We start from the raw sequence: 22,025 nt of genomic DNA, 5'->3' as shown, positions 1-22,025 counted from the left end.
ATTATTAACATTTATTTATACGCTCTCTATAAATACACTCGTAACCAGTAAATAAGGTAAATTAAATGCGCTGATAATAATAAATATTTATTGTAGTCTGGTTATAAATACAAAACGTTATTCGTAGAGAGTCTTGTCGATGTTGTATACTCTTTCTGAGTTCTCTTGAGGCAGTGGGTCCATGATCTCCAACTTTAAGTCGTATTGCTGGTCCAGGCCCATGTAGCTGTCACTCATTATGTATATTGTGTAGATTATACGACCTGTGGACAATACAGATATAATTAAATATTATATTTACCCTTAATTACCTTTCCTCAAAGGCTAAAAGGGGATACGTGTAAACATATCCACGTTTTACGTTTAAAAGCAAAATAATCTTTAACTATGTAACAGAAAAGATCCTGAAAAAAAGTCATTCACAATCTCTTTGCTAGTCGTTCGATTCTTACCATACCATTGTAAATGAAAAAGTTCGTATATACTCAAATCATAAAGACCAATCAAACTCAAGATAGAATTTAGAGGCCAATAATTATATTTTAAATCTTTTTTTTTCGGCTATTTTTTCAGAACCTAATTTGATTTCAACTATTGTATCGTAACTGAACTAACTAAATGACATAATATATGTAAACTTTTTGTAACGTAACTCACCTCTATTAGAAGGCGTATAGAACGTAACTTGCGAGGTTCCTTTAGCAGGTACTCTCTTCAACGCATGCAGTTCACCGTCATCAATGTTTCCGAGCGTTACGAACCAGCCCTCGTTCTTGCCGCGAGGGAATCGAGGGCATAACACGTTGTTAGGATTGCCGCCGCGACGACTGAATTCAAGGAGTAGGGTGTATTCCTGGGAAAACATACAAAAGTTAGAATTTTGTTACGTACTATAATCCTTAAAAATAACTTATTGTAATTTTAAAGTAAGATGTATGAGTTTTATATTGTTCTATCGATGAGTGTATAATTATGAATGGTCAGAACCTTTTTGTTAGAAAGTAATGGGCTTTCAATTTTTTTGTTTTATGATCTTGTTGTCAAACAATAGACTGTAATTGTTTTCGGTTGGTAAAACATATATTCAAATGTAGATCAGAACAATTTATACCAAATATTTTACCGCACAAATATGAGTCCAACATAAAGAAGTTTACGCAAAATTTCAAAAGTTTCAGTTATAGTTCATTGAGTTTGATGGGTAACCATCAAACTCAATGAACTCTAACTGAAACTAAAACAGTCTGGCATAATTAACTAAGATGTGTTTACCTGGTCTGCATGTAGAGGCATCCAGAAGTCCTTAGCAGGTGGTTGATACATGGTCTTGTCTTGTTCAGAGTCACAGTCGAACCAGAGTCCTCGGACGTGGATCTTCACGTCCAGGGTCGGTAAGTCACATATTGCCTACAAAACAACCAAGTTAATAAGACCATTCACAATAATAGTTAGTGTTTCATGATGTATTTCTTAATAATTTATTCAGCTAATACAGAAAAACTAAACTTTCTTCATATCTTTTATCCAGAGCGTAATAATAGTCAAGTTTAAAATAATCCTTTGCTTCAAAGGCTATTCTAATCTTATGCAAACGACTCATAGGCGGTTGGTTATCTTTACTAATATAATAAAGCTGAAGAGTTTGTTTGTTTGATTGTTTGTTTGTTTGAACGCGCTAATCTCAGGAACTACTGGTCCGATTTGAAAAATTCTTTCAGTGTTAGATAGCCCATTTATCGAGGAAGGCTATAGGCTATATAACATCACGCTACGGTCATTAGGAGCGGAGTAGCATCGAAAAATGTTACAAAAACGGGGAAAATTTTGACACATTCCCTTAGGTGACGCAAGCGAAGTTGCGCGGGTCAGCTAGTTAAAGAATAATGTTGATTTGGACCACTACTAATGATATTGCAAACAGTGCCTCAATCTTTTTCCATAAACAGAGACAACATGTCTCTTTATAATTTCTAGGTTCTTTGTCACACAGTCCAGTACTTTAGAGTGTAATAACAATGACATCTACCAAAAACAAAACAACTCACCCTATGTATCTGTTCAATCTGATTCTCCTCAAACTCCTTCCTCAAATACTTGGCTAGCAGCTCATAGTTTCTCATACAAGCGACCTTCAACCCGTTCAGCATAGTGCACGGTTTATTACTATCTTTAGTCATATGAGAGAACAGGTATAGGTGCTGGGAGTCAACGTGGGGAAGTGTTGTGAGAGGGGAGTCGGATGGCCAGCGCGCTTGTACGATGGACTGCATTAGTAACTGGCATGAGAGAGTGACGAATAGCCAGCCGTTTTCTGCTGATGTGTCTATCATTGCCTGTGGATAAAAATAACATATAAAATAACATGAAATTGCTGGAAAAGGCACTTTAAATTATGACTTCAATGCCTATCATTTTAAAACCAAGATATAATATAAAGCACACATCTTTAGAATATCATGACTTTACTTGTCAACTTTTTTCGAATGTAAATCGGTACTTGAATACCTCTGCAATGATAGTTTATATTGTTGACATTATACAAGTATAACGTTGTGCCAAAAAATTGCAGGTTTTGATCAGTTAAGTTTATTTTAACTTGAGTACCATCAATCAGATCTACCATATAACCAGAAATATTTGAGGAGATAGAATGTTTTTTCACATTAAAATGATTTTTTCAAGAATATTTTGCGAAATGGGAAGTTCTGTATGTAAGAAAAAATACACAAGAGTTGTACAAACGTTACATTACCTGAATAATTCTAATAGTCTGATCCAGTACAGACTTGGTATCGGTCAGGTAGTCGGTGTTAGGCAGCTGTACTCTCGTCATGTGAGCTTGTAGTAGCAGGAACGCTTTCACGTTGGATGAGTCCAGGCTTAAAGCGTCTACAGGTAGGCGACAGTCTTTTGATAATTCACTATAGAAAAAAGATATCGGTTTAGTAAGCAACAGTAGGGAAGGGTGGTAATTTTATTTTACTTCTGAGATTATAAAAGAACTTCTTATTTTTACACCTAACTATACAAAGTGATAAACATTTATCATAACAGTGTTTGATGACCGCTCCCGAACTTTTAATCGAAAAGGGTTACAATAAGAGTCTAATATTTTTCTATTATTATGTGTTTAACTATGACTGCTACAGAAGAAGGTACTGGATATAATATGTAATGTTGTTTATGTCGAATATGAACGGTGCAGTGGCGTCTTCTTTACAGTCGGTACTATCGAGAGTTAGACATTTAAAATGTATTCCCAAAATAGTTCTTACGGCGCTGGTTAGAGGCGCTGATCAGATTTTTATACAAAATTTCTCGACAGCTAGACGGTTGTCGACAGTTTATAGCTGTAGAGACTCGCGCTACTAGTCCTATAGCCACTGGCAGGCATCAGTTCATAGTTCATACAGGCAATTTAAGTTCCACAAAAGCTATTTCACTCACCCATTAAGTATATCCTCATTATGTCTAACAGGCAAGGTGGCGTACTCCTCGCTATCAGCTAGCACTCGCAACAGTTCATCACTGTTCATGCTACTGTGCAGGCTGCGGTGGAAGTGAGCCATCGTCTTGTATGACAGGTAGTAGTAGGACGCGATGCGACCCATCCATGTGCAGTGGACTGTGCGCTGGTCCTAGAAAAAGATTGGAGGTTTTAGTACAAAATATAGGAAACTAGCTGATCAGGCATCGCTGATTTTTAATAACGCATTCCTTTTTTTCCTCCGTAAGAGCCATCCTCGTAATTCAACAATATTATGAAAAAAAGAATTAGTGAAATCGGTCCAGCCGTTCACGCCTGATATCGTGATCAAGAAAATAGTGATTCATTTTTATATTTATAGATCAGTCAAGTTAAGCCAGCAAAATTAGTGGGGTTCTTAATATAAGCTGTTACTTTTGACTAATAATTAGCAAATTAGTTTCAGTAAACGTAACAAAAAATAATCTAGGCAAACAAGTATTGACGAATTTGGTAGGGTGATCGCTGGAAAAAAAAAATTTAATATCAACAATGGCTTTTACAAATCATCTAAAAAAAGATTATTTTGATCCTTACCTCTTCAATCTCGACACAATTAGCGTTAACAAGTACATCAATAGAGCTCTGTACTAGATTAGACAAGTAGTAGTTCACATCTTGCGGCTCTACGCTCTCCAAGTTATAGTATGAAGGGTTCTTGAGCAATCGTCTGAAGAAATACGTCCACGTCATGTAGTCTAGGATGTCTTGTTTTGTATTCACTGTACCTGTAGAAAGAAAGCACGGTAAATTTAAAAATATTAGTGTAGAAGGCTTGTCTTTTTTCATATGAGTATTAAAGAACGATGTATACGTACTTTTGCGTATATTGAGGTATACGTTTGTGTGTAAGTAGATGACGAAGGAGCCGTTTTTTTAACATTATATATTATTATTATTGGATTTAAAATCAATAGAAGTGAGACCATCTAAGAACTGATTTATTAAAATGTTTAGATATTTGAGCTTATCAAAAAACTATTATATATTATGTGTGAGAAATTTTTAGTTCAGCTAAACTAATTCGAAAACGTATTGTGAAGACGTTGCGGATACAATCTCACAATTAAGAAAATGGGCAGTCCTAAAATAACAATTAAAAGAGAAATAGTAATAAAGAGAAGGACTAGTCATATTATAATATTTACCAGCAACAATTTCTGCATTCAAATGGTCCGGTAGTACATCCAGCAAGCTTGATTCAACCGGGAACGGCTCGTATAAGAACTTCTTGTAGAAATTCTTCTTTTGATCGTGCACTAATACCACTGCTACACCTTCGTTGTCATACTGAAATGTTCAAAAATGTTAGAAGATGGTTGATTATAACGAAAAAAATTCAAGAGTAAATAAATACTTAGTACAATGTATATTGAAAGGTATTCGAGGAAATTGAGTTTATCCAAAACAAACACAAATAGACGAAAATAAATATTTTTATTAGTCTTAGATATTTGAAGAGCTAAAAATGATATCGCTTTTCCCCTAACATAAAATGTTACAGAATCTAATGACGTAAGCAAAGTACGTTTTTAGTGCGTGCGAGTCCGTAATCGTTAGACTATCAAGCCATACAAACGTATACGCACCAAAAGTTCGTGGAATAAAAATGTATATACTTAAAAAAATATATTCTAACGTACCTGAGGTCTTCCAGCTCTCCCCATCATTTGCAGTACATCAGTAATAGGCATATCAACGTATCGTTTCTGTTTACCGTCGTAGTACTCGGTACCTTTGATCACTACTAAGTGAGCGGGGAAGTTCACACCCCACGCGAGGGTTGCTGTGCAGATTAGGACCTAGAACAGGAAGTTAGATAAATCAATATTGAAATGACTTTTGTAAAGGAAAAAAATTGGGAGAGTTTTTGCAATTCCAGTGGCCAAACCAATTTGTAACATGGTTGTTAGATAATATAATTTAAAAAAGTCAACCAACTACTATATGATAAAATTCAGACAGCAACCTATTGCCATTGACATGGCTAAATCATCGATAAAAAACTGTATAATATAGTAAGCACTAGATAGGATTTTGAACGACAAAGTACCATCTTCCTCAAAAATGTATTTTGTAAAGAGAAAATATCACTCAAGGTACACAGCACAGCTTTGAACGATGACTACAGAAATTCCGTAAGTTTAATAACGGCTTTTTTTAGGAAACTAACATATTATCATATGTAAATACATACTTGTATTTTCTGATTAATAAACAGCTCTTCAACAGTAGTCCTGTCTCTCTCGTGTAGACCGGCGTGATGGATACCGATACCGAATGCGAGCGTTAGCTTCAAGTTCGATTCCCGGATGTTGGCTAATATCTGCTCCATTTCTGACTCTTGCATGTGCAGCCATTGTTTCGGATTGTCTTCCGCTGCTAGGTATGCGATCAAGTCGAGGGCTGTTAACCTGAAGAAGAAATTAAATAATAAGATTTCTACAATGCTTTAATGTATTCTACATTTTTAGAAAAAAGGTAGATCGTTTGTCAGCTAAAAGCAATGAGAGTCAATTATGTGAACTGGTGATAAATTTTTGGTTTGTATAAAGTATTAAAACTACAACAGCTCTTCAGCTTTCCTTTGAACTAACAAAATCGACCGACCAGATCCTACTAATATTATAAATGCAAAAGTTTGTTAGGATGGATGTGTGTGAATGTTTGTTATTCTTTAATTATTCGCAATTTTTATTTATTTTATTCGCAAAACTACTCAGCGGATTTTCATGAAATTTAGTACACATATAGTTTATAATTTAAACTAACACATAGGATACTTTATACCTCGGAAAATCTGTACACGCGGACGAAGTCGCGGGTAAAAGCTAGTAGGTATAAAATATTTTTGTACAACCAAAAGAAATAATCTTGATTTTGTATCACTCTATCTTTTGTCTTTTTTATTTCAGTCTAGTAAACTAAAACTAACTATTCGTAACACATACCTAGTCTGTCGCCTACTAGACACGAACACGAGTGCGGGCGCGCAGGGCGAGTGCGTGCGGATGGCCTGGAACGTGGGCTTGTTCATCGTCAGCATACGCGGGCAGTAGTGGCGCCCGGGGTGGCCCGAGATATGTACCTGGAAGGAAGAACATTGATTATTAAATCAATAAAACCATGCCTGAGCACTGTGCGAACAACATCCTGGCCCGTGAGATAGATTTAAGGATGATTCTTCTAAGCGAAGTAAAATGCTAAGAAGTTAAACGGTAATAGATTTAAAACAATCCAACAAGTCGAATTTAAAAACTTTTTTAACAAATTTAGCAGTGTTTAAAATCAACGAGCTACATTTTAAAAATAAATAAGTAAACTTCCGGCAATTTAAATCAATGATCAATTCAATTAGTTGCAAAACGAAGTCTTCTGAGCTTCTTTACTTGACCTTTTACAAGCTGTCATTAGCAAAGTAATAAGCAAATACGTTTGTTGAATATATGTACATACCTCCAAAGGCACAGGTCGCACTGAAGGTCTAAAGTTGTAAAGTCCCATCTCTCCGATATTCAGCCAGTTGGCTAAATCTTTGGCGTTCGCTAGAGCTGTCGATAGACCGATGATACGTAATCTTCGTGATGTGTGCGATTCGATGAAGTTTGTTCTACAACAAAGAATATATAGGTTATACTAATGATTAAACAGTGGCCTATTCTATTTCGAGTCACAAACAATACGTCTGTTTTTTGTGACTTTTTTCGAACTGACGTAGAAAATAATAAAAAAAATAATAGATTATGGCGCGATTTTAATAATAGGAAAAGTTATTCCCTTTCTAGGGGCTAATGATAGCGTTGTTTTAGCATTATTTCTTTTAAAACGTGAATTATCACATTTACAATATTACAATATCCATGATAAATTTCACTACACCCATTCTTCATGCAACGATTCAACACTTAAAAATAATACATTTTCTACGGTTGCTATATTCGGACAAACAAAGTAAACTGGCGCGTATTACCCTAAAATCACACGTACCTGGACACAATAACCTCCAACACAGGTCCTCGATCCTCTCCCAGCAGATGTATTTCATCAATAACAATCAGCGCTACATCTTGCACGTAGTTCCTGGTCTGCCACGAGCGACTGATGCCGTCCCACTTCTCCGGGGTCGTCACTATCACGTGCGAGTTCTTTATTGCACGGATGTCGGGGGATACGTCACCTGGGTAGCATGATAACTATGTAAAAAACGGGGTAGACTATTGCTCTAACTGTGGTATGAATGCGAAAAAAATTGACATTTATAGCTATAAAATTTGCTAAAAATAATGCGAAATTGAAATGGTGTTAGAATACGGACTTATTCAAGATGGAAATATAAAAAAGTATTTTGATTTAAAGTTCATATGTGTGGGTTTCTTTGAGAATTGTATACACGCAAAAGCGACTTAATTTGGAAGAAAGTTTACACACAGTATAGACTATATGTATAAATGCATGGGATATTATTTTTTATTTCTTGAAATGTAATAGATAAGTAATGCTAACCTGTCAACTCAACTACTTTTTTGTCCAACCTTTCTTCGAGTCTAATCTTCCAGTCCTTTATTCTTTCCTTCACAAGTGCTTTCAACGGAGCGATGTAAACAACCTGAAACAAATGTTTTGAATGAAGCCGGATACATACCTTTTCTTTCCTTTACATAACATATGTTCAAACTTTAAACTTCACTTGAACAGCGTAGTGGACTCAAGGCATAGAATAAATCTAGTTAGCCACGTCACGTCAACAGATGGCGCTGGCCTAAATATAAATACCGTAGTCTTACTACGCAATGATAGATGGCGCTTTTCAAAATTTAATCTAACGTATTGTTTTCAGTAGTTTTTTATTTATTTAAAATACATTTTGTTCTTACCTTACACCAAGGATATTGGTTAAACACTCTAAACATAGCGACCTCAGCTACAATGGTCTTGCCGGAGCCGGTGGGTGCTCCGAGCAGTACATTGTTGTCGGTGTGGTACAAACAGTGGAATATTTGCGTCTGTATCGGGTTGAAGTGACTGAAGTTGTATAGCATCTCGAATGACGGGTTGTTTAGTGCTGTGACGGGCAGCGGTTGTAGTTCGAGGAGATCTGTAAAAAAAATATTGTCGCTTATATCCCAATGATCTATTACGTTAGACTCGGTGAGTCAATATGATTCAGCCTAAAATTCTATACTTAATAATTATTTCTAATACACACAATTTCGAAAAGTCAAGTCCGTTTCGAACTGTCGACCACTTTCCCATAAAAATATAACCCACAGAGATATATTTTAGTCGTCTCATAAAGGGCTAATAATATTTATTATTTGAATAACACATACCTGTGTGTGGTGGATGAGTCTCAGGCAATATTAAATGTTGGAATGTCAATGGCAAAACACTTTCAGATCCTAACCATCTGTAAATACAACAACACGTATTACTCGCCGTTACACCTTAACCTAAAATAATTATTTAATGTAAGTTTGTTTTGTACCTTTCTGAAGTAGCTCTGATATAATATTGGGGTGGCAAAGGTTCACTGATAGGTATTGTTATTACTAGCTCTTGCGGTTCCCGAGTAACAACCTGAAAGTGAACATTTTAATAATAACGCCATCTACCGTCAAGTAAAACATACAACGTCATCTAGCTATATATAGGTAGGTAAACGATAAACGATTTTGAAATTTACAAACGAATACTGAAAAGTCGCTCCTTTATACGTAGCGTGAAAAGATTTTCGCTGAAAATAATTATGGATTTTTATTTGAACATTTCTAGTGGAAAAATACCTGTTTCTTAGTAATGAGGAAGTATTCATGGTAGTACATGATGTCGGTCTCCGGATCCTCGACCCATATCCAGAACGCTTCGGGCGCTTTGCCGTGGTATTTGTCGTTCCATCTACAAAGGAGTAAATTAATATGTCTAGTGACTGCTACCTCATTGAAATAAAGAAGTCTCATGAACAATCATTGTGTATTCACCAATTAATATTCACATCATATTAATTTGCACCCCTCCCTCATTCCGGGAGAAGAGCCTTGCCCAGCAGTGGGACATTAATAGATTAAATTTACGTTTCTTTTACTGGCTTTCTATTTTTTAAGAACAATTTATTGGATATACACAATATATTATGTAACAGCCATTTATAAGCACGGTTAGCGAGCTGTTACCTTAGTTAGACTACTTACTTGAAATTAGGTATAATAGTCAATCGTATTCTGAGGACAGTTCTTGTGATGGGATGAAGACTGGCTTCCATTTCAAGTAATGGGAACTCGTCCGCACATTTCTTCAAGTGACGAGCGTTCTTTGGATTTCGTATCAAATCACCTGCAACAAGTAAAGTATTGTATTTTAACCAGGTATTTAAATAAGTCATTATGACTCAATAAACATAACCTTTTGTTCCAATTATGTTGTAGTCGGCTTCCAGTCTTACCAGATGCACCTGAATACTAGTATTTTACATGGAGAGACTGCTTATCTGACCTCCACAACCCTTAGGGTCGGCGCAAACGGGCCACCGACCACAGCCACTGGTGGCCAGCGACACCCACTTAACACGTTTTTCCATATATTTTGTATTCTGTAGCGAGTGGCCGCCACACGTGTGCGGTGTGTCTATACGGTCGGTGGCCCGTTTGCGCCGACCCTTAATACAAACAAGCCACATCAAAGGCCTTCGGGCGCCTTGAACAGCCTTGACACTAGTTTAGAGAATACAAACTTAAGTAGACTTACCTATTTCTTTCCAATCCATATCTCTTAATTGGTCCGGCTTTAACATCGGATACTCGATATGTTTGAGCGTCTCATTGCCGAAGCAATTAAACTGCCGCATGTCACTGTAGAAGTCCCATTGTTGTAGTTCTAACATTTTAGCCATTTTCAGGTATAACCCGGCCATGTATGCGTTGTTCTTGCGAAGGGTGATCTCGAAGAGCGCGCGGACTATACGTACTGCGTTCTGAAATTAGTATGGTTATGTTATTTGTATGTCACAATTTTGAGATTCTATGTTATTGAACCAATAGTTTTCCTTATTTCTCGATTTAGAATAATTTTGTTTCTAAGAAAGGAATTCATTAAAGCAAGATACTTTTGACATTCATTGATTGTCATTGTCAAAAAGGAGACCAACGTAACTATACAATTTTAACAAAAATATTTTGTACATATATTTCTATTATTTCAGATATAAATACATCTTACATTAAGAATATTTTTATTTTAAACTACTATAATAATCGTGCTACAGTATTAAATATTCGACGTTAGATATACGTGCACTAAGAGCACGAATACATACGTATACGCTCACATTCCTAAGCAAAAATACGAAAATTTCATTAATTATACAACAAAGACAAACCTGGCTAATATAATTAAGATCAGACTGCAATGACGATCCATTGATGCGTCCCCTAGACAGGTAAGTCTGTAGTAGTATGTTGATCTTCCAATGTATATCTTCCGGCGCATCTTCTATACGTAGCTCGCAGTAGTGGTCTTTTAACTGCCATAGTTCTGATAGCTCTTCTTTACGAACCTAGAATGAAGACATTGTGATTAGTTCCCAGTTAACTGGCGTAGATAATTATTAGGTGGTAATAAGGTGTTATTTTATACTATAGAAAACGCTAAAGCTTTGGGTGTCTGACAATAGCAACAAGCGAATGCTAGGTAGGTTTAGAGTAATATAATTTTCATTTAAAGATTTGTAGTGCCAAAAGCTAACATATTAATTTTGTCACACAAAGAACAGTTAGCGAGTCATATTTATGATAATATGGTTTATTTACCATTAGTTATATTTTAAAATTCAAAGCTTTTAAACTTTCATCTCATAATAATTCTTTACATTATACGAATGTTGTTCAAATACGAGTAATTCATTTAATAAGAATATTTATAAGACAGTCGTAATAATGTATACTCACTTTAAGCTGTTGGAAGTCTGAGCATCGAGTCAACATTTCAAGCACGTATCCCTGCGTCATGCTCTTGCGTACCATAGAGTTGAACACTTCCATAGTCTCGCACGTTATGTAGTAGTGACTCGCTGTACGACCCAAATCTAAACAGAAAATAATAATAATATATAAAACCCTTGATGTGCTTGATTTTTATAAATTGATTAAAAAATTTATTCTGATACAGGACTGTTGTCACAGAACAATTGGATCAAAACAAATATTTATGAATCAGTCAAATGCGGACCGAGTGGAAATCAAATCATAATGTGTTTACATTTATATGTATATTTACTGTCTCACTAATAAGAACTTACTCGACGTCATCATACTTGGGCCATTTCTTACGTGCGAATTAAGTCGTGCATTTTATCGGAGTCCCTCGCTTGCACTTAGGCATTGTCACATTCCTTTGATTCATTTAATTATGCCGTAGTTCCCACACTTATTTTTTACTTCTTTACTTTGTTATCACAAAATGTATTAAACTTACCAGTAATATTAAGATCTCCAGTTCTCTCGTTGTATCTGATCATATGTGTTTTGTCTAGTTGCATAGCAGCTGCAGTTATTAACTCGCGACGTTTTGTCTCCAACATCGGTTCTTCTTGCACGTCGCTGTATGTTAGTCCGTATACCTGTACGTGCACACAATATCATATTTTTATTCACTTGTATTTCTTGATAAATACTAAATTTAAATTAATTTGGATGTATTTTTAATACTACTCTATTCAGATTATTCTAATGTAATATGAAATATAGTTCAAAAATCCCTAATAGGATTGTCGTCAGACATTAGCTAAATCCCATTTATAGCAAGTTTTCAAGACAAGATATGTTGTGCCGAACCCACATACCGTGGGATAAATACAAGAAAAAGATGAAAAAGAGTTCAAAGCAAATGTAGCACATAAGTTCTATGTTTATGTAAAATATTTATTTATTGTAAGTACCTGTGGGTTGATTCTCATCCTGACGAAAAGATATGTGTAACTCAACCATTCCACTGCTTCATCGATGTTTGTTACTGTGCCTAGAGCGACCTGGAAATTGTACACATTTATTAACAAAACATATTATTGCAAGTAAAATTAAGTCATTAACAATAAGTCTAACATTTTTATAACTAGACTTTCTTATTATCTGTTTAGGAGTTTTTAAAGATAATGGTTATCTTGACCTATATAAAATAAATATAAATATAATTGGACAACCTCACACACGGTCATTTGATTCCAAACTAAGCAGAACTTGTACTATGGTAACCAAATAACTGATAAACATACTTATATACCTTCTAAATAGATATATAGATACTTTAACATCCAGACTCAGAACAAATACTCGTGCTCATCACACAAAGATTTGTCCCGGGTGGAATTCGAACCCACCACGCGCGGCGCTACGGTTACTGCGGTGAGGTGACCACTTTAACCACTGCGCCAAATATCAAAGGTAACTAAGTTTTAGGGCCAATGGGGTTAATTAACGAGTTACGTATAGTCTAACATTTGTAACTAAAACAATTTACGACTGCCTCCGTGGCGCAGTGGTTTAGGTCGCCACGCCGATACCACTGCAACGGGAGGTCGTGGGTTCGATTCCCACGCGGAACAATTATTTGTGCGATCCACAAATAATTGTTTCGGGTCTGGTTGTGCTTTGTGTCCGTTGTTTGTATGTTTGTAAAAGTCCCCGCGACACAAGAGCAATTCTTAGTGCGGGAGTTGTCTTTTTAAAATAAAAAAAAAAATCTATATTGTTAATAGCACCTGAAAATATAATTCACTTAAAAATATAAATGATATACACCTCAGCATTCAAATTATCAGCCAGCAAATTGATGAAATTACTCTCAATCGGGAACTGATTAGTCATAGACTTCAGATAATGCGTAAGTTTATCATGGGTAGTAATAATGATGCCAGTTCCAGATGAATCGAACTGCGGCCGACCGGCGCGACCGAAGATTTGTAGCACATCTAATATACTTAGGTCTACGAACGTGCCGTGACTTTGATCGTAGATCTCTGTACCCTGAAATGAAAATGACATTTTAAATATATGAGAAATGTGAGCTTGACAAATGATTAAGTACAAGAGTAATGTGAACATCGTAAACATAATTTTAATAAAAAAAATGGTATTTTATGTACTGGTAACATTACAATTTGTAACGAGAATGTTGCTAACAAGTGTATGGTTTAGAAATATATTTGGCAACGACGTGTCAAAAGTATTCACAGTTCCAAAGGGGAAGAGAAGAATAATATATTATTATTAATAGCCAAAACTAGATATACGTTTATAGACATACCCTAATGATAACTGCGTGCGCTGGTAAGTTGACACCCCACGCCAGCGTAGACGTACATACTAAAACTTTCGTAAAGCCTTCTGCAAAGTACTTCTCAACCATGTTCCTGTAAAATGAAGAAATTTTTGATGATATACATTTTTTCCAATATTTTACGGGAATTAACGCAAACATTCATTTTTCTTATTTGACTTATGCAGTCAAGTTTATGCAAAGTAAGAAAAAATTGGGTCTATGTTTGTTTCCCTTTCAAGCAATGACTGCTAAATAGATTTTGGTAAATTTAGTAACCTGAATCAACACACAATATGCATTATACCCCGGGATATTCTACTTACTAAAATAACATACTTACCGAGATATTTTCTATACTTATAATAAAGAAATGTTTCTTTACCTATCACTCCTCAGCATACCAGCATGATGACACGCAAACCCACACTCGAACAACTCAGCCAGCTGCTTATTAGGACTGCTACTAATTGCTTTCTTTGCTTTAAGGAACGCGCCCGAGTCTTCCGGCTCGAAGTGTTTGAGGTGACCTTTCTTCTGAGCTATTTCTTTCAATATCATAGCGGTCTGGTGTGTAGCGTTACGAGCGTGCACAAATACCATGACTTGGTGGCCTTTTTGTACCATGTCTACTGCTTTCTCGTAGCATATTTCGTTCATTGTTTGCATCTGTATGAAAAGTATGGTTCAGATATTGAAAAATTATGTGTTCAAAGGTTATTTTACATAAAAAAGATACTAAGTTACATCCGAAGCCAATAAAAGCGGGTTAAAATAGAAAAGCAATTCTCACAGTAATATGTATTAAGTCCTGAAGTAATTTATCGAATCCTATACTTTACTGAAGACAGTTACAGTCAACAGTTAAAGTCAGTCAAGAGAGGCTACTTTGATCGTCTCTATGCACTCTTAGGTTACATAAATAAATGTATTCCACTCGGAACTAATAGGGAGCAAATAAGTTCAAATCAAATTTATCTCTTTATACCGGCTTAATCAAAAAATAATTATATTTCACTGGAGGAAACTCGAAATAAGTTTCATTTATAGCTATGAAAATTACTATTAAATAAAATGATAATGTTTATAGTTGTACATACCAGTCTCAAATGTGCGCCACCGCCACTACCGGACTCTTTTACTCCAATAAATTGTTGTTCTAACGGCACTGGACGGAAGCGAGAGTCGAAGAAGAATAGGCCGATATTTGGATTTACACGTAAAAATCTGTAAAATAAAGTAAATCTTGTCACATGCATTCGGCAATTTTGCAGAGCGTATACGAACGTATACTTAGGTACACGTGCCCGTAAATAGGTGTTCGCAAAAATATTAAAGTTTACAAGTATTCATATTCTATTTCATAAGCATCGTATAGGCCTACGAAAGATGGTCACCGCGTCATTAGTGACTTTAAAAAAGCCAGAACATCTTGAAAGTCTGTCTGGTATGTAGAACCACTTTCTTTTATATTGTTGCAAGAACATTATATTGTTATAAAGATTACCACTTATACTAAAACCGTAGTTATTAAAGATTAAGTACATTATAAAAAACAAGAACTACTAAAAACAATTTACTTACTTCTTTCTTTCTAAAATTCGGAACAAATATGACTAAACTAACCTTGCAACATCTAAATAATTAGGCAACGTAGCGGACAAGCCGACGATTCGTATCATGTTCTGCGTAGACTCCACTTGTCGTAATGTTCTGGCGACTATGGCTTCTACTATAGGTCCTCGGTCACCGTGCAGTAAGTGCACCTCGTCTATGATTATGAGCTTCACTATTGATGCTAGTTCCGTGTCCGCTGTGGAATAAAGATTAGGGTTAATAACTTAATAAGTAGTGTTTTGATAAGTAAAAAGCTGAGACATTAAAGTATTTACATAAGTTATTATGTATAATGTAGCGAATTTAACACGATCCGAATCATTTGTACAAAATCTAAACAAGGTAAATCAGACGTTTAAAAAGTGAAATAAAATATTGCAGAGACAATGTTATGCCTCTGGAACAAATATGTGTAACTGCGTGTGTTGTACACGATGCCTGTAATAAATTGATTCTCGTGTTGCAAAATTAATATTTTGCATCACAAATAGACTGGTAAAGACGCAAAAAAAATGGACTGGCGAAGTAAAGAATATGCAATGGTGTGTTAAACATTGTGTTTATCAAAATGTTACACAACTTTGTATATGCTGCAGTCTTTAGAAGAAAATACAAAATCGTCTATTTATTCTACTTACTAGCTCCTTTCCTAGTAACAACGTCCCACTTCTCCGGCGTAGTAACAATCATCTGCGTCTGCTGTACTTCCGTCTTGGTCAACTTCATGTCTCCGGTCAACTCTCGTACTAGAATACCGAGCCCTTTGAGCCGCTTGCCGAAACTAGCCGTCATTTCTGATGCTAACGCTTTCATTGGGGCTATGTAGATTATCTGATTACGAGAAATAAACGGTTACTTATAATTAAATGAGAATTCAGTAGTAAATAGGATATGGCGCTTTATTACTCAGAGAGCAAATAATAAATATAAATGAATGAGACTGTATACTTTTATTGTTGGTTTTTGTAAACATAGATAAGTTAAGTTAGGCTCAAAGTGAACGCAATTTAGAACTCACAAACCGTTGCTTACTCAAAAATCTTGTTTTTTATTATCAGCAAAGAGTTAACAACATTTATAGTATTTATTGAAATGTACTTAAAAGCGAGTTGTAAAACATCTTTTTTTTTAAACTAACGGTTATGGGAAGGTATTTATAACCAGCGGTGATAAAGCAATGTGTATATTTTCACGAAATCTCCAAAATTTAATCTTACCTTAAACTTATTCTTCATAATAACATTATTCTCGATATGTTGTTTTATCTGGTGTACAACAGTAAGCAGCGCGATGTTAGTTTTACCGGCACCAGTGGGGGCACATATAAGTAGGTTCTCATTCGTATTGTAGGCCGTTTGGAATACTACTGACTGTATTCTGTTTAATTCTTTGATATTCTCGAAAGCCATTTGACCGATCTGTAAGAAAAATATGGGTTTAGAAGCATGCTTTTACAGTTTTATAGATTAAATTCACATTTTAGTCTTCAAATCGTCTCATAATACCTTCGTACGAAAACATATTCGCGCGTGCACCCTCGTATCGTACGATCAAATATTAGGTAGTAAGAAGGTAACACAAATATGTCAACTCTATTTTAACCGGCTTTAAAGATTGTTCTTTATATTCATCGGTAGACATTTTTCAATTATTCTTATATTTTTTAAAGAATAAATTAATATACTTAATATCTAAGAATAATTTCACTGTAAATATGTGCTTGTCGATATTCATTTTTAACGATTACGAGGTAACAAGCTTCATGCATTGTTGACATCAATGTTATCTGATAAGATAAATATTCGAGTTAGTATAATATAGAAATATCATCTACTACAAAACTAGCTTAGCTTGTAAATGAACATTCACTTTTTGAATTCATATTTTAAATGACTAGTTTTTGCCCACAACTTCGTCTGCATGAAAAGTATTATATTTGTTAATCTAGATTGTTGATAGTTTTAGCGTGTTTGAAGCAAACATTCATACAAACATACAAACTTTCAAATTTGTAATATTAGTACGCATATTTATTTATTTACCTCATCCAATTGTGCAATAGGAACTCTTTGGTTGCCAACTTCTAAAGGTGCTGGTTCATTCTTAGGTATTGTAACCTCTTCAAATTCTTTAGTGTCTTTTCTTATCGCGTTCTCTGGTAGCATTAGTTTTAGGCCTGATACGAAACCTAGAAAGAAAAACATAGTTAATATTATAACTCAATTTTGTTCAAGATATCAGATTCATGTGTTTAGAATTAGAAGACTTGCTTAATAGTTCTAGTATCTTATCATCTTTCAAATCTTATGTAGACCTTAGTAAATGTTTATTTTGACTACTGTAGCTCCGCTCTAGTAAAAACTTTCATTTGACTCGCCATCGCCTTTCATTAAAGGCCTGTTTTTTTAAGAAGTGACCTTTATTTGATCCTATCTAGTCAACTACTAACTTTATTAAATTCGGTTTTGCCATGTAAACGCAACAGACTTTTACACTTATAATATTATAACGGAATATTAAATAATAATATAATTTCCTTACCCGCAGAATTCTTGGCATTAATAGATGAATCGTAAACATTAGGATACTGGACTTTAGTTTGGAAATAAGATATCTTTTGCAGCACTGGGTCTATATCTCGAGATCTTGCCGACGCTGAGAATGGCACCACTGGCTTCGATAGCTCTGCTAACCTGTTAAACAACAAAACAATAAATTTAATACAACACTTGATAAATTGTCTGGAAAAAGACTAAAAATGGTGGCCAAGAGCTTCTTGTCAGTTCTTCTTAACATCACCTTCCGATTTGGCCTTAATTTTAATAAAGTGTCAATATTGGACCTAAATTAATTAATTATTTGATTTTGACTCCTGGGTAACTGTAAATTTGTGACTGCATAGTAACAGATAGGTCTTCTAGAATATAGTTGTAGTTTTCTAACTTAAAACCAGTTATAAAAATAAAAGCCTTTCAAGGGGACAACCATCACACGTTTCACCATTATCAATGCCCAATCTAGCCCCATGTAATAGGGGGGAGCTTTTAGCCATTTACCACATTACCAAACTCCAGTTACTATTAAGAAGTATTCCAAAATAAATTTAAATAGTATTTTGCCCCACCCAGGAATAGAACCCGAAACCTCAGGATCAGCAGTCAGATACACTAACGACCGCACCAAAGAGGCCGTTTGATGAAAGAAAGCTATGAATTAATATAATAATAGGAAAACCTCTATAAGGAATAATATTTATTTCTTTTTGCAAAATAACAGGAAAATAGCATTATATTTACCTCTTAGCTCTCATCTGTGCAATATTAATTTCTTGGTCATCATCATCGTCGTCGTTCTTTCTGTTCTTAGCCTTCTTCTCTTCTTTCCTAACTAACTTGGCAATCATCTTCTCTTGCTCAGAGAGTACTGATACTTGGCACAGGTATTGGGGCATTTTGTTCTCTGGGAGTGTTGCTGCGACTATAGAAGAAATTAAGTAATTTATTATTGTACTATTGCATGTTTTCAATGGCTTTATATTGTTTTCAGGCTTGATTGACTGATGACTTAGCTATATACAATTATGCCTTGTTGCTTTGGTGAAAGGAGAGTTTATAGAATGCAAAATAGAACATATTTACTGATTTGTAAGGAATGTTTAACATTTGGACTAAGAATTTACGAAATAACTGATCTATACTGCAGATACTGCTTCGCTTAATCTAGGCATTAATATGAATAGTTATGCATCAACATAGTTCATCAGACTGTTAAATCAAATTAATTCCCAGTTTCAGCTTTTTTATATGAGTTTAAACACTATTCAAAAGATTAAGTTTTTAAGTTAATTTTCCCGGTTTCTGAGGTACATTAAGACTGCTAAATGTACCTCTGAAACCAGGGTTAAGTTAAGTAAGTTTTATATCCAAAATTAATCTATCATTTAGAAAAGTGAAATGGAAGAAACAAATACTTACTTTCAGATAAAGTGGGTCCAGGTGGTGGTGCTTTCAAACTATTAATAATATCCTGCCTATGTTCCAATATCTCCTGTATAAACTCAAACTTGTCAAAGCCGAGTAATTCAAACAGGTCATTCTGCATCTCGTCATTACTTCTAGGAGAGTTTAAGAAGGTAATAATGGATTGTAGTATGTCTGTACTTGATATGCCCGATGTGCTTTCGTATTGTTCTTTTACTTTTGTTTCTAGCCAGGATTTGCCGAACTGTAATAAAATGAAGTTTACAAGGATGTTTTACAAAGGGTGGTTAAGTAATGTGTAAGTTTTAGAAGTAAACACTCAATCAATTGAACCAATTATACCACAGTCTTGGCAGTAGTCTATTTGGGCGAAGAGCCAGAAAGCTCAAGCTGGCCCAAAAGTGATCAAGAGAGTATGTGGGTCAGGCCCCAGGATTGCAAATTCTTTATGAACATCTTTAACAAAAATCAAAATTCTAGATCTGCCACTAAGTACTTGTAACTATTACCTGTCCATTATTCTAGCAATCATATAAATGAACAAAACTAACAAATTCACTTACTTTAGACTCCACCACAGGCTTTGCTCTCACAGGAGCACTATCCTTAGGAGCAGTCTGATTATACTTCATAGAAAAATCACTAACAAACGCACTAGCAGTGGCCGGTTTAGTAGTCAACTTAGCTAGTGGTTTCCTCACTGGTTTGTAGGGTATATAGTGACATTGTATATGGTCACCCCACAGCTTGATATTTTCTTTGTTGGCAACCTCTTCTGCTTGTATGTATTCTTTTGTTTCATCTTTAAGTTTTTCTGATATTTTTGTTACAACCTGAAATTTTTTAAAGTTTTTGTTATATTGAAATTTGACAGCTATCAATCTGTTCTTTAGTTATTCTACTCAAGAAGGCGAGTCTGAAGTAATCAAAGTAAATAAATTTCAAAATATAAAAATTGATTACTCACTTGACAAATCTTATTAGCAGTAGCAGATACAACAGTTCCAAAAGTTTGTCTTAATTGTGATAGGTTCTTCAACATAACAATATCTTGATCTAAAAACATCCTAAGAGTGAGTACCGCAGCATCCTCTATGATCTCATCTGGCTGGTCCCCAGTGAGGAGTTTACAGGCCTCTTTCAGTTGATTGAAGAGTTTCAATATTTCAGCTGAATCTGGCTCATTTTGTTTCACATAGTTGTAGATGTCTGAATATGATTTGAACCTAAAAAATATTTGGATATAATCTAGATACATGTTTATTTATTTATTTAAGGAGGTCCAACAGCATGTTCTTATTTAATAATATTGTTAATTAAGTTACAGACAGTCAATTACAGGTCCCCACATATAACATTATAATAATCATTACACACTTTTTCCAAATACAAATACAATAAAACACAACAGACTAAATTCAAGCAACCACTGCATACAGCAAAGTTTGGTTAGAAGTAGGTATTTAGTATTAACATCTAAAGCCAAAGTTCAGAGAGAAGTGGCAAGCAGGACCATGTCTATTAATAAGATCAATAATTATAGTGTTTTGCTGTTTTTGTATATTATTTATTGTGATGACTTAATATGTGTTTGCTTTTTCTTGCACAATATTTATTAATACTTTGTTTACAGAGCAAGCAAGAGAGGGTTTAATGCCTTAATAGTTGATCAATATTTTCTTCAGTGGATATTATTTTATTTCAAGTTTCACTTACCTTTGTAGATTCTTCTTTTTCACCTGAATAGGTTTTGTAGGATCTACTACACGTTTCAGGCATCTCGGCTTATCCAGTTGTGTATGAGCTCGCAAGGCTCTGGTAATACGAGGCAATTCAATCATGATTTACTTTACCTACGACCAACATAAACCAACAATAAAAAAGAAAATCCGTCAAGCATTATCATAAATATCAGTGACTACAGTATGTTATGAAAACTACCTGTAAAGTCGGTGTAACAATGTTGTGAAATAATTACCAATAAAAACTTTTTAAGTACAATCTAAACGTGATTAATTACGTTACTAATAGCCGATATATATAACTACAAGTAAGATAAATTACTATAAAGATTACAATATTAATTAAATTACAAATTAATTTACAATATTTTCAATACACATATGATCGACCCACGACACGTATTTTCTGACATTGACGTTATCATTCGGACGAAATTGACAACTTTGACAGGTATTTTTTTGTACTGGCAATATTGTTGAGATGTTTCGTAGTCTACTTAGGGGTCAAAATATGGGGTCAACAAATAATGTGATATACGGCAGATACTTAGGTAAGGTATAAGTTCTGCCGGAACACTTCCGCTACGAACAATTTTCCGTCTTTTTGGAAAGAATTACAGGGCGTTACTGCTAGGACTACTGCGCTTCGATCACCCGATTGGTAAAACAGCTAACCGAGAGCCCTCTGGATTGGGTCTGCCTTCAGTTTACTTTCTAAAACATTGTGTTAAAGTAGTTTGGTTTTAACTCTAAGTATTGCTTTCATAACTTTTTGTTGCTGTCGGAATATTAGTGGAAAATTATGATTGAATACCTACCTACTACCTATATGACTTAAATTTTGTTATACTTGAA

General features: G+C 34.8%; 1 protein-coding gene across 1 annotated transcript; it reads right to left on the bottom strand.

The window, feature by feature from the left end:
• Positions 1-74: 74 nt before the first annotated feature.
• obe (activating signal cointegrator 1 complex subunit obelus) lies at positions 75-21,593 on the bottom strand. Its single transcript, XM_076128806.1, has 39 exons — positions 21,370-21,593; positions 21,145-21,281; positions 20,396-20,654; positions 19,992-20,261; positions 19,423-19,672; positions 18,745-18,925; positions 17,990-18,141; positions 17,491-17,636; positions 16,666-16,866; positions 16,087-16,279; positions 15,458-15,644; positions 14,932-15,058; positions 14,217-14,500; positions 13,820-13,925; positions 13,315-13,539; positions 12,456-12,545; positions 11,993-12,137; positions 11,467-11,603; positions 10,899-11,075; positions 10,268-10,493; positions 9,715-9,856; positions 9,310-9,421; positions 9,012-9,103; positions 8,857-8,933; positions 8,401-8,621; positions 8,030-8,132; positions 7,514-7,703; positions 6,983-7,136; positions 6,478-6,614; positions 5,724-5,940; positions 5,170-5,328; positions 4,675-4,816; positions 4,064-4,254; positions 3,448-3,638; positions 2,753-2,921; positions 2,046-2,333; positions 1,273-1,407; positions 658-853; positions 75-263 (listed from the first exon to the last, which is right to left on the bottom strand). Exons 2-39 carry the CDS (start codon positions 21,267-21,269, stop codon positions 118-120), a joined length of 6,543 nt encoding a protein of 2,180 aa, XP_075984921.1. The 5' UTR covers positions 21,270-21,281; positions 21,370-21,593; the 3' UTR covers positions 75-117.
• Positions 21,594-22,025: the final 432 nt, after the last annotated feature.

The sequence above is a fragment of the Anticarsia gemmatalis genome, chromosome 21 (assembly GCF_050436995.1).
Source record: "Anticarsia gemmatalis isolate Benzon Research Colony breed Stoneville strain chromosome 21, ilAntGemm2 primary, whole genome shotgun sequence".
Lineage (NCBI taxonomy): Eukaryota > Metazoa > Arthropoda > Insecta > Lepidoptera > Erebidae > Anticarsia > Anticarsia gemmatalis.
This window is presented reverse-complemented; position numbering and strand designations above follow the sequence as displayed.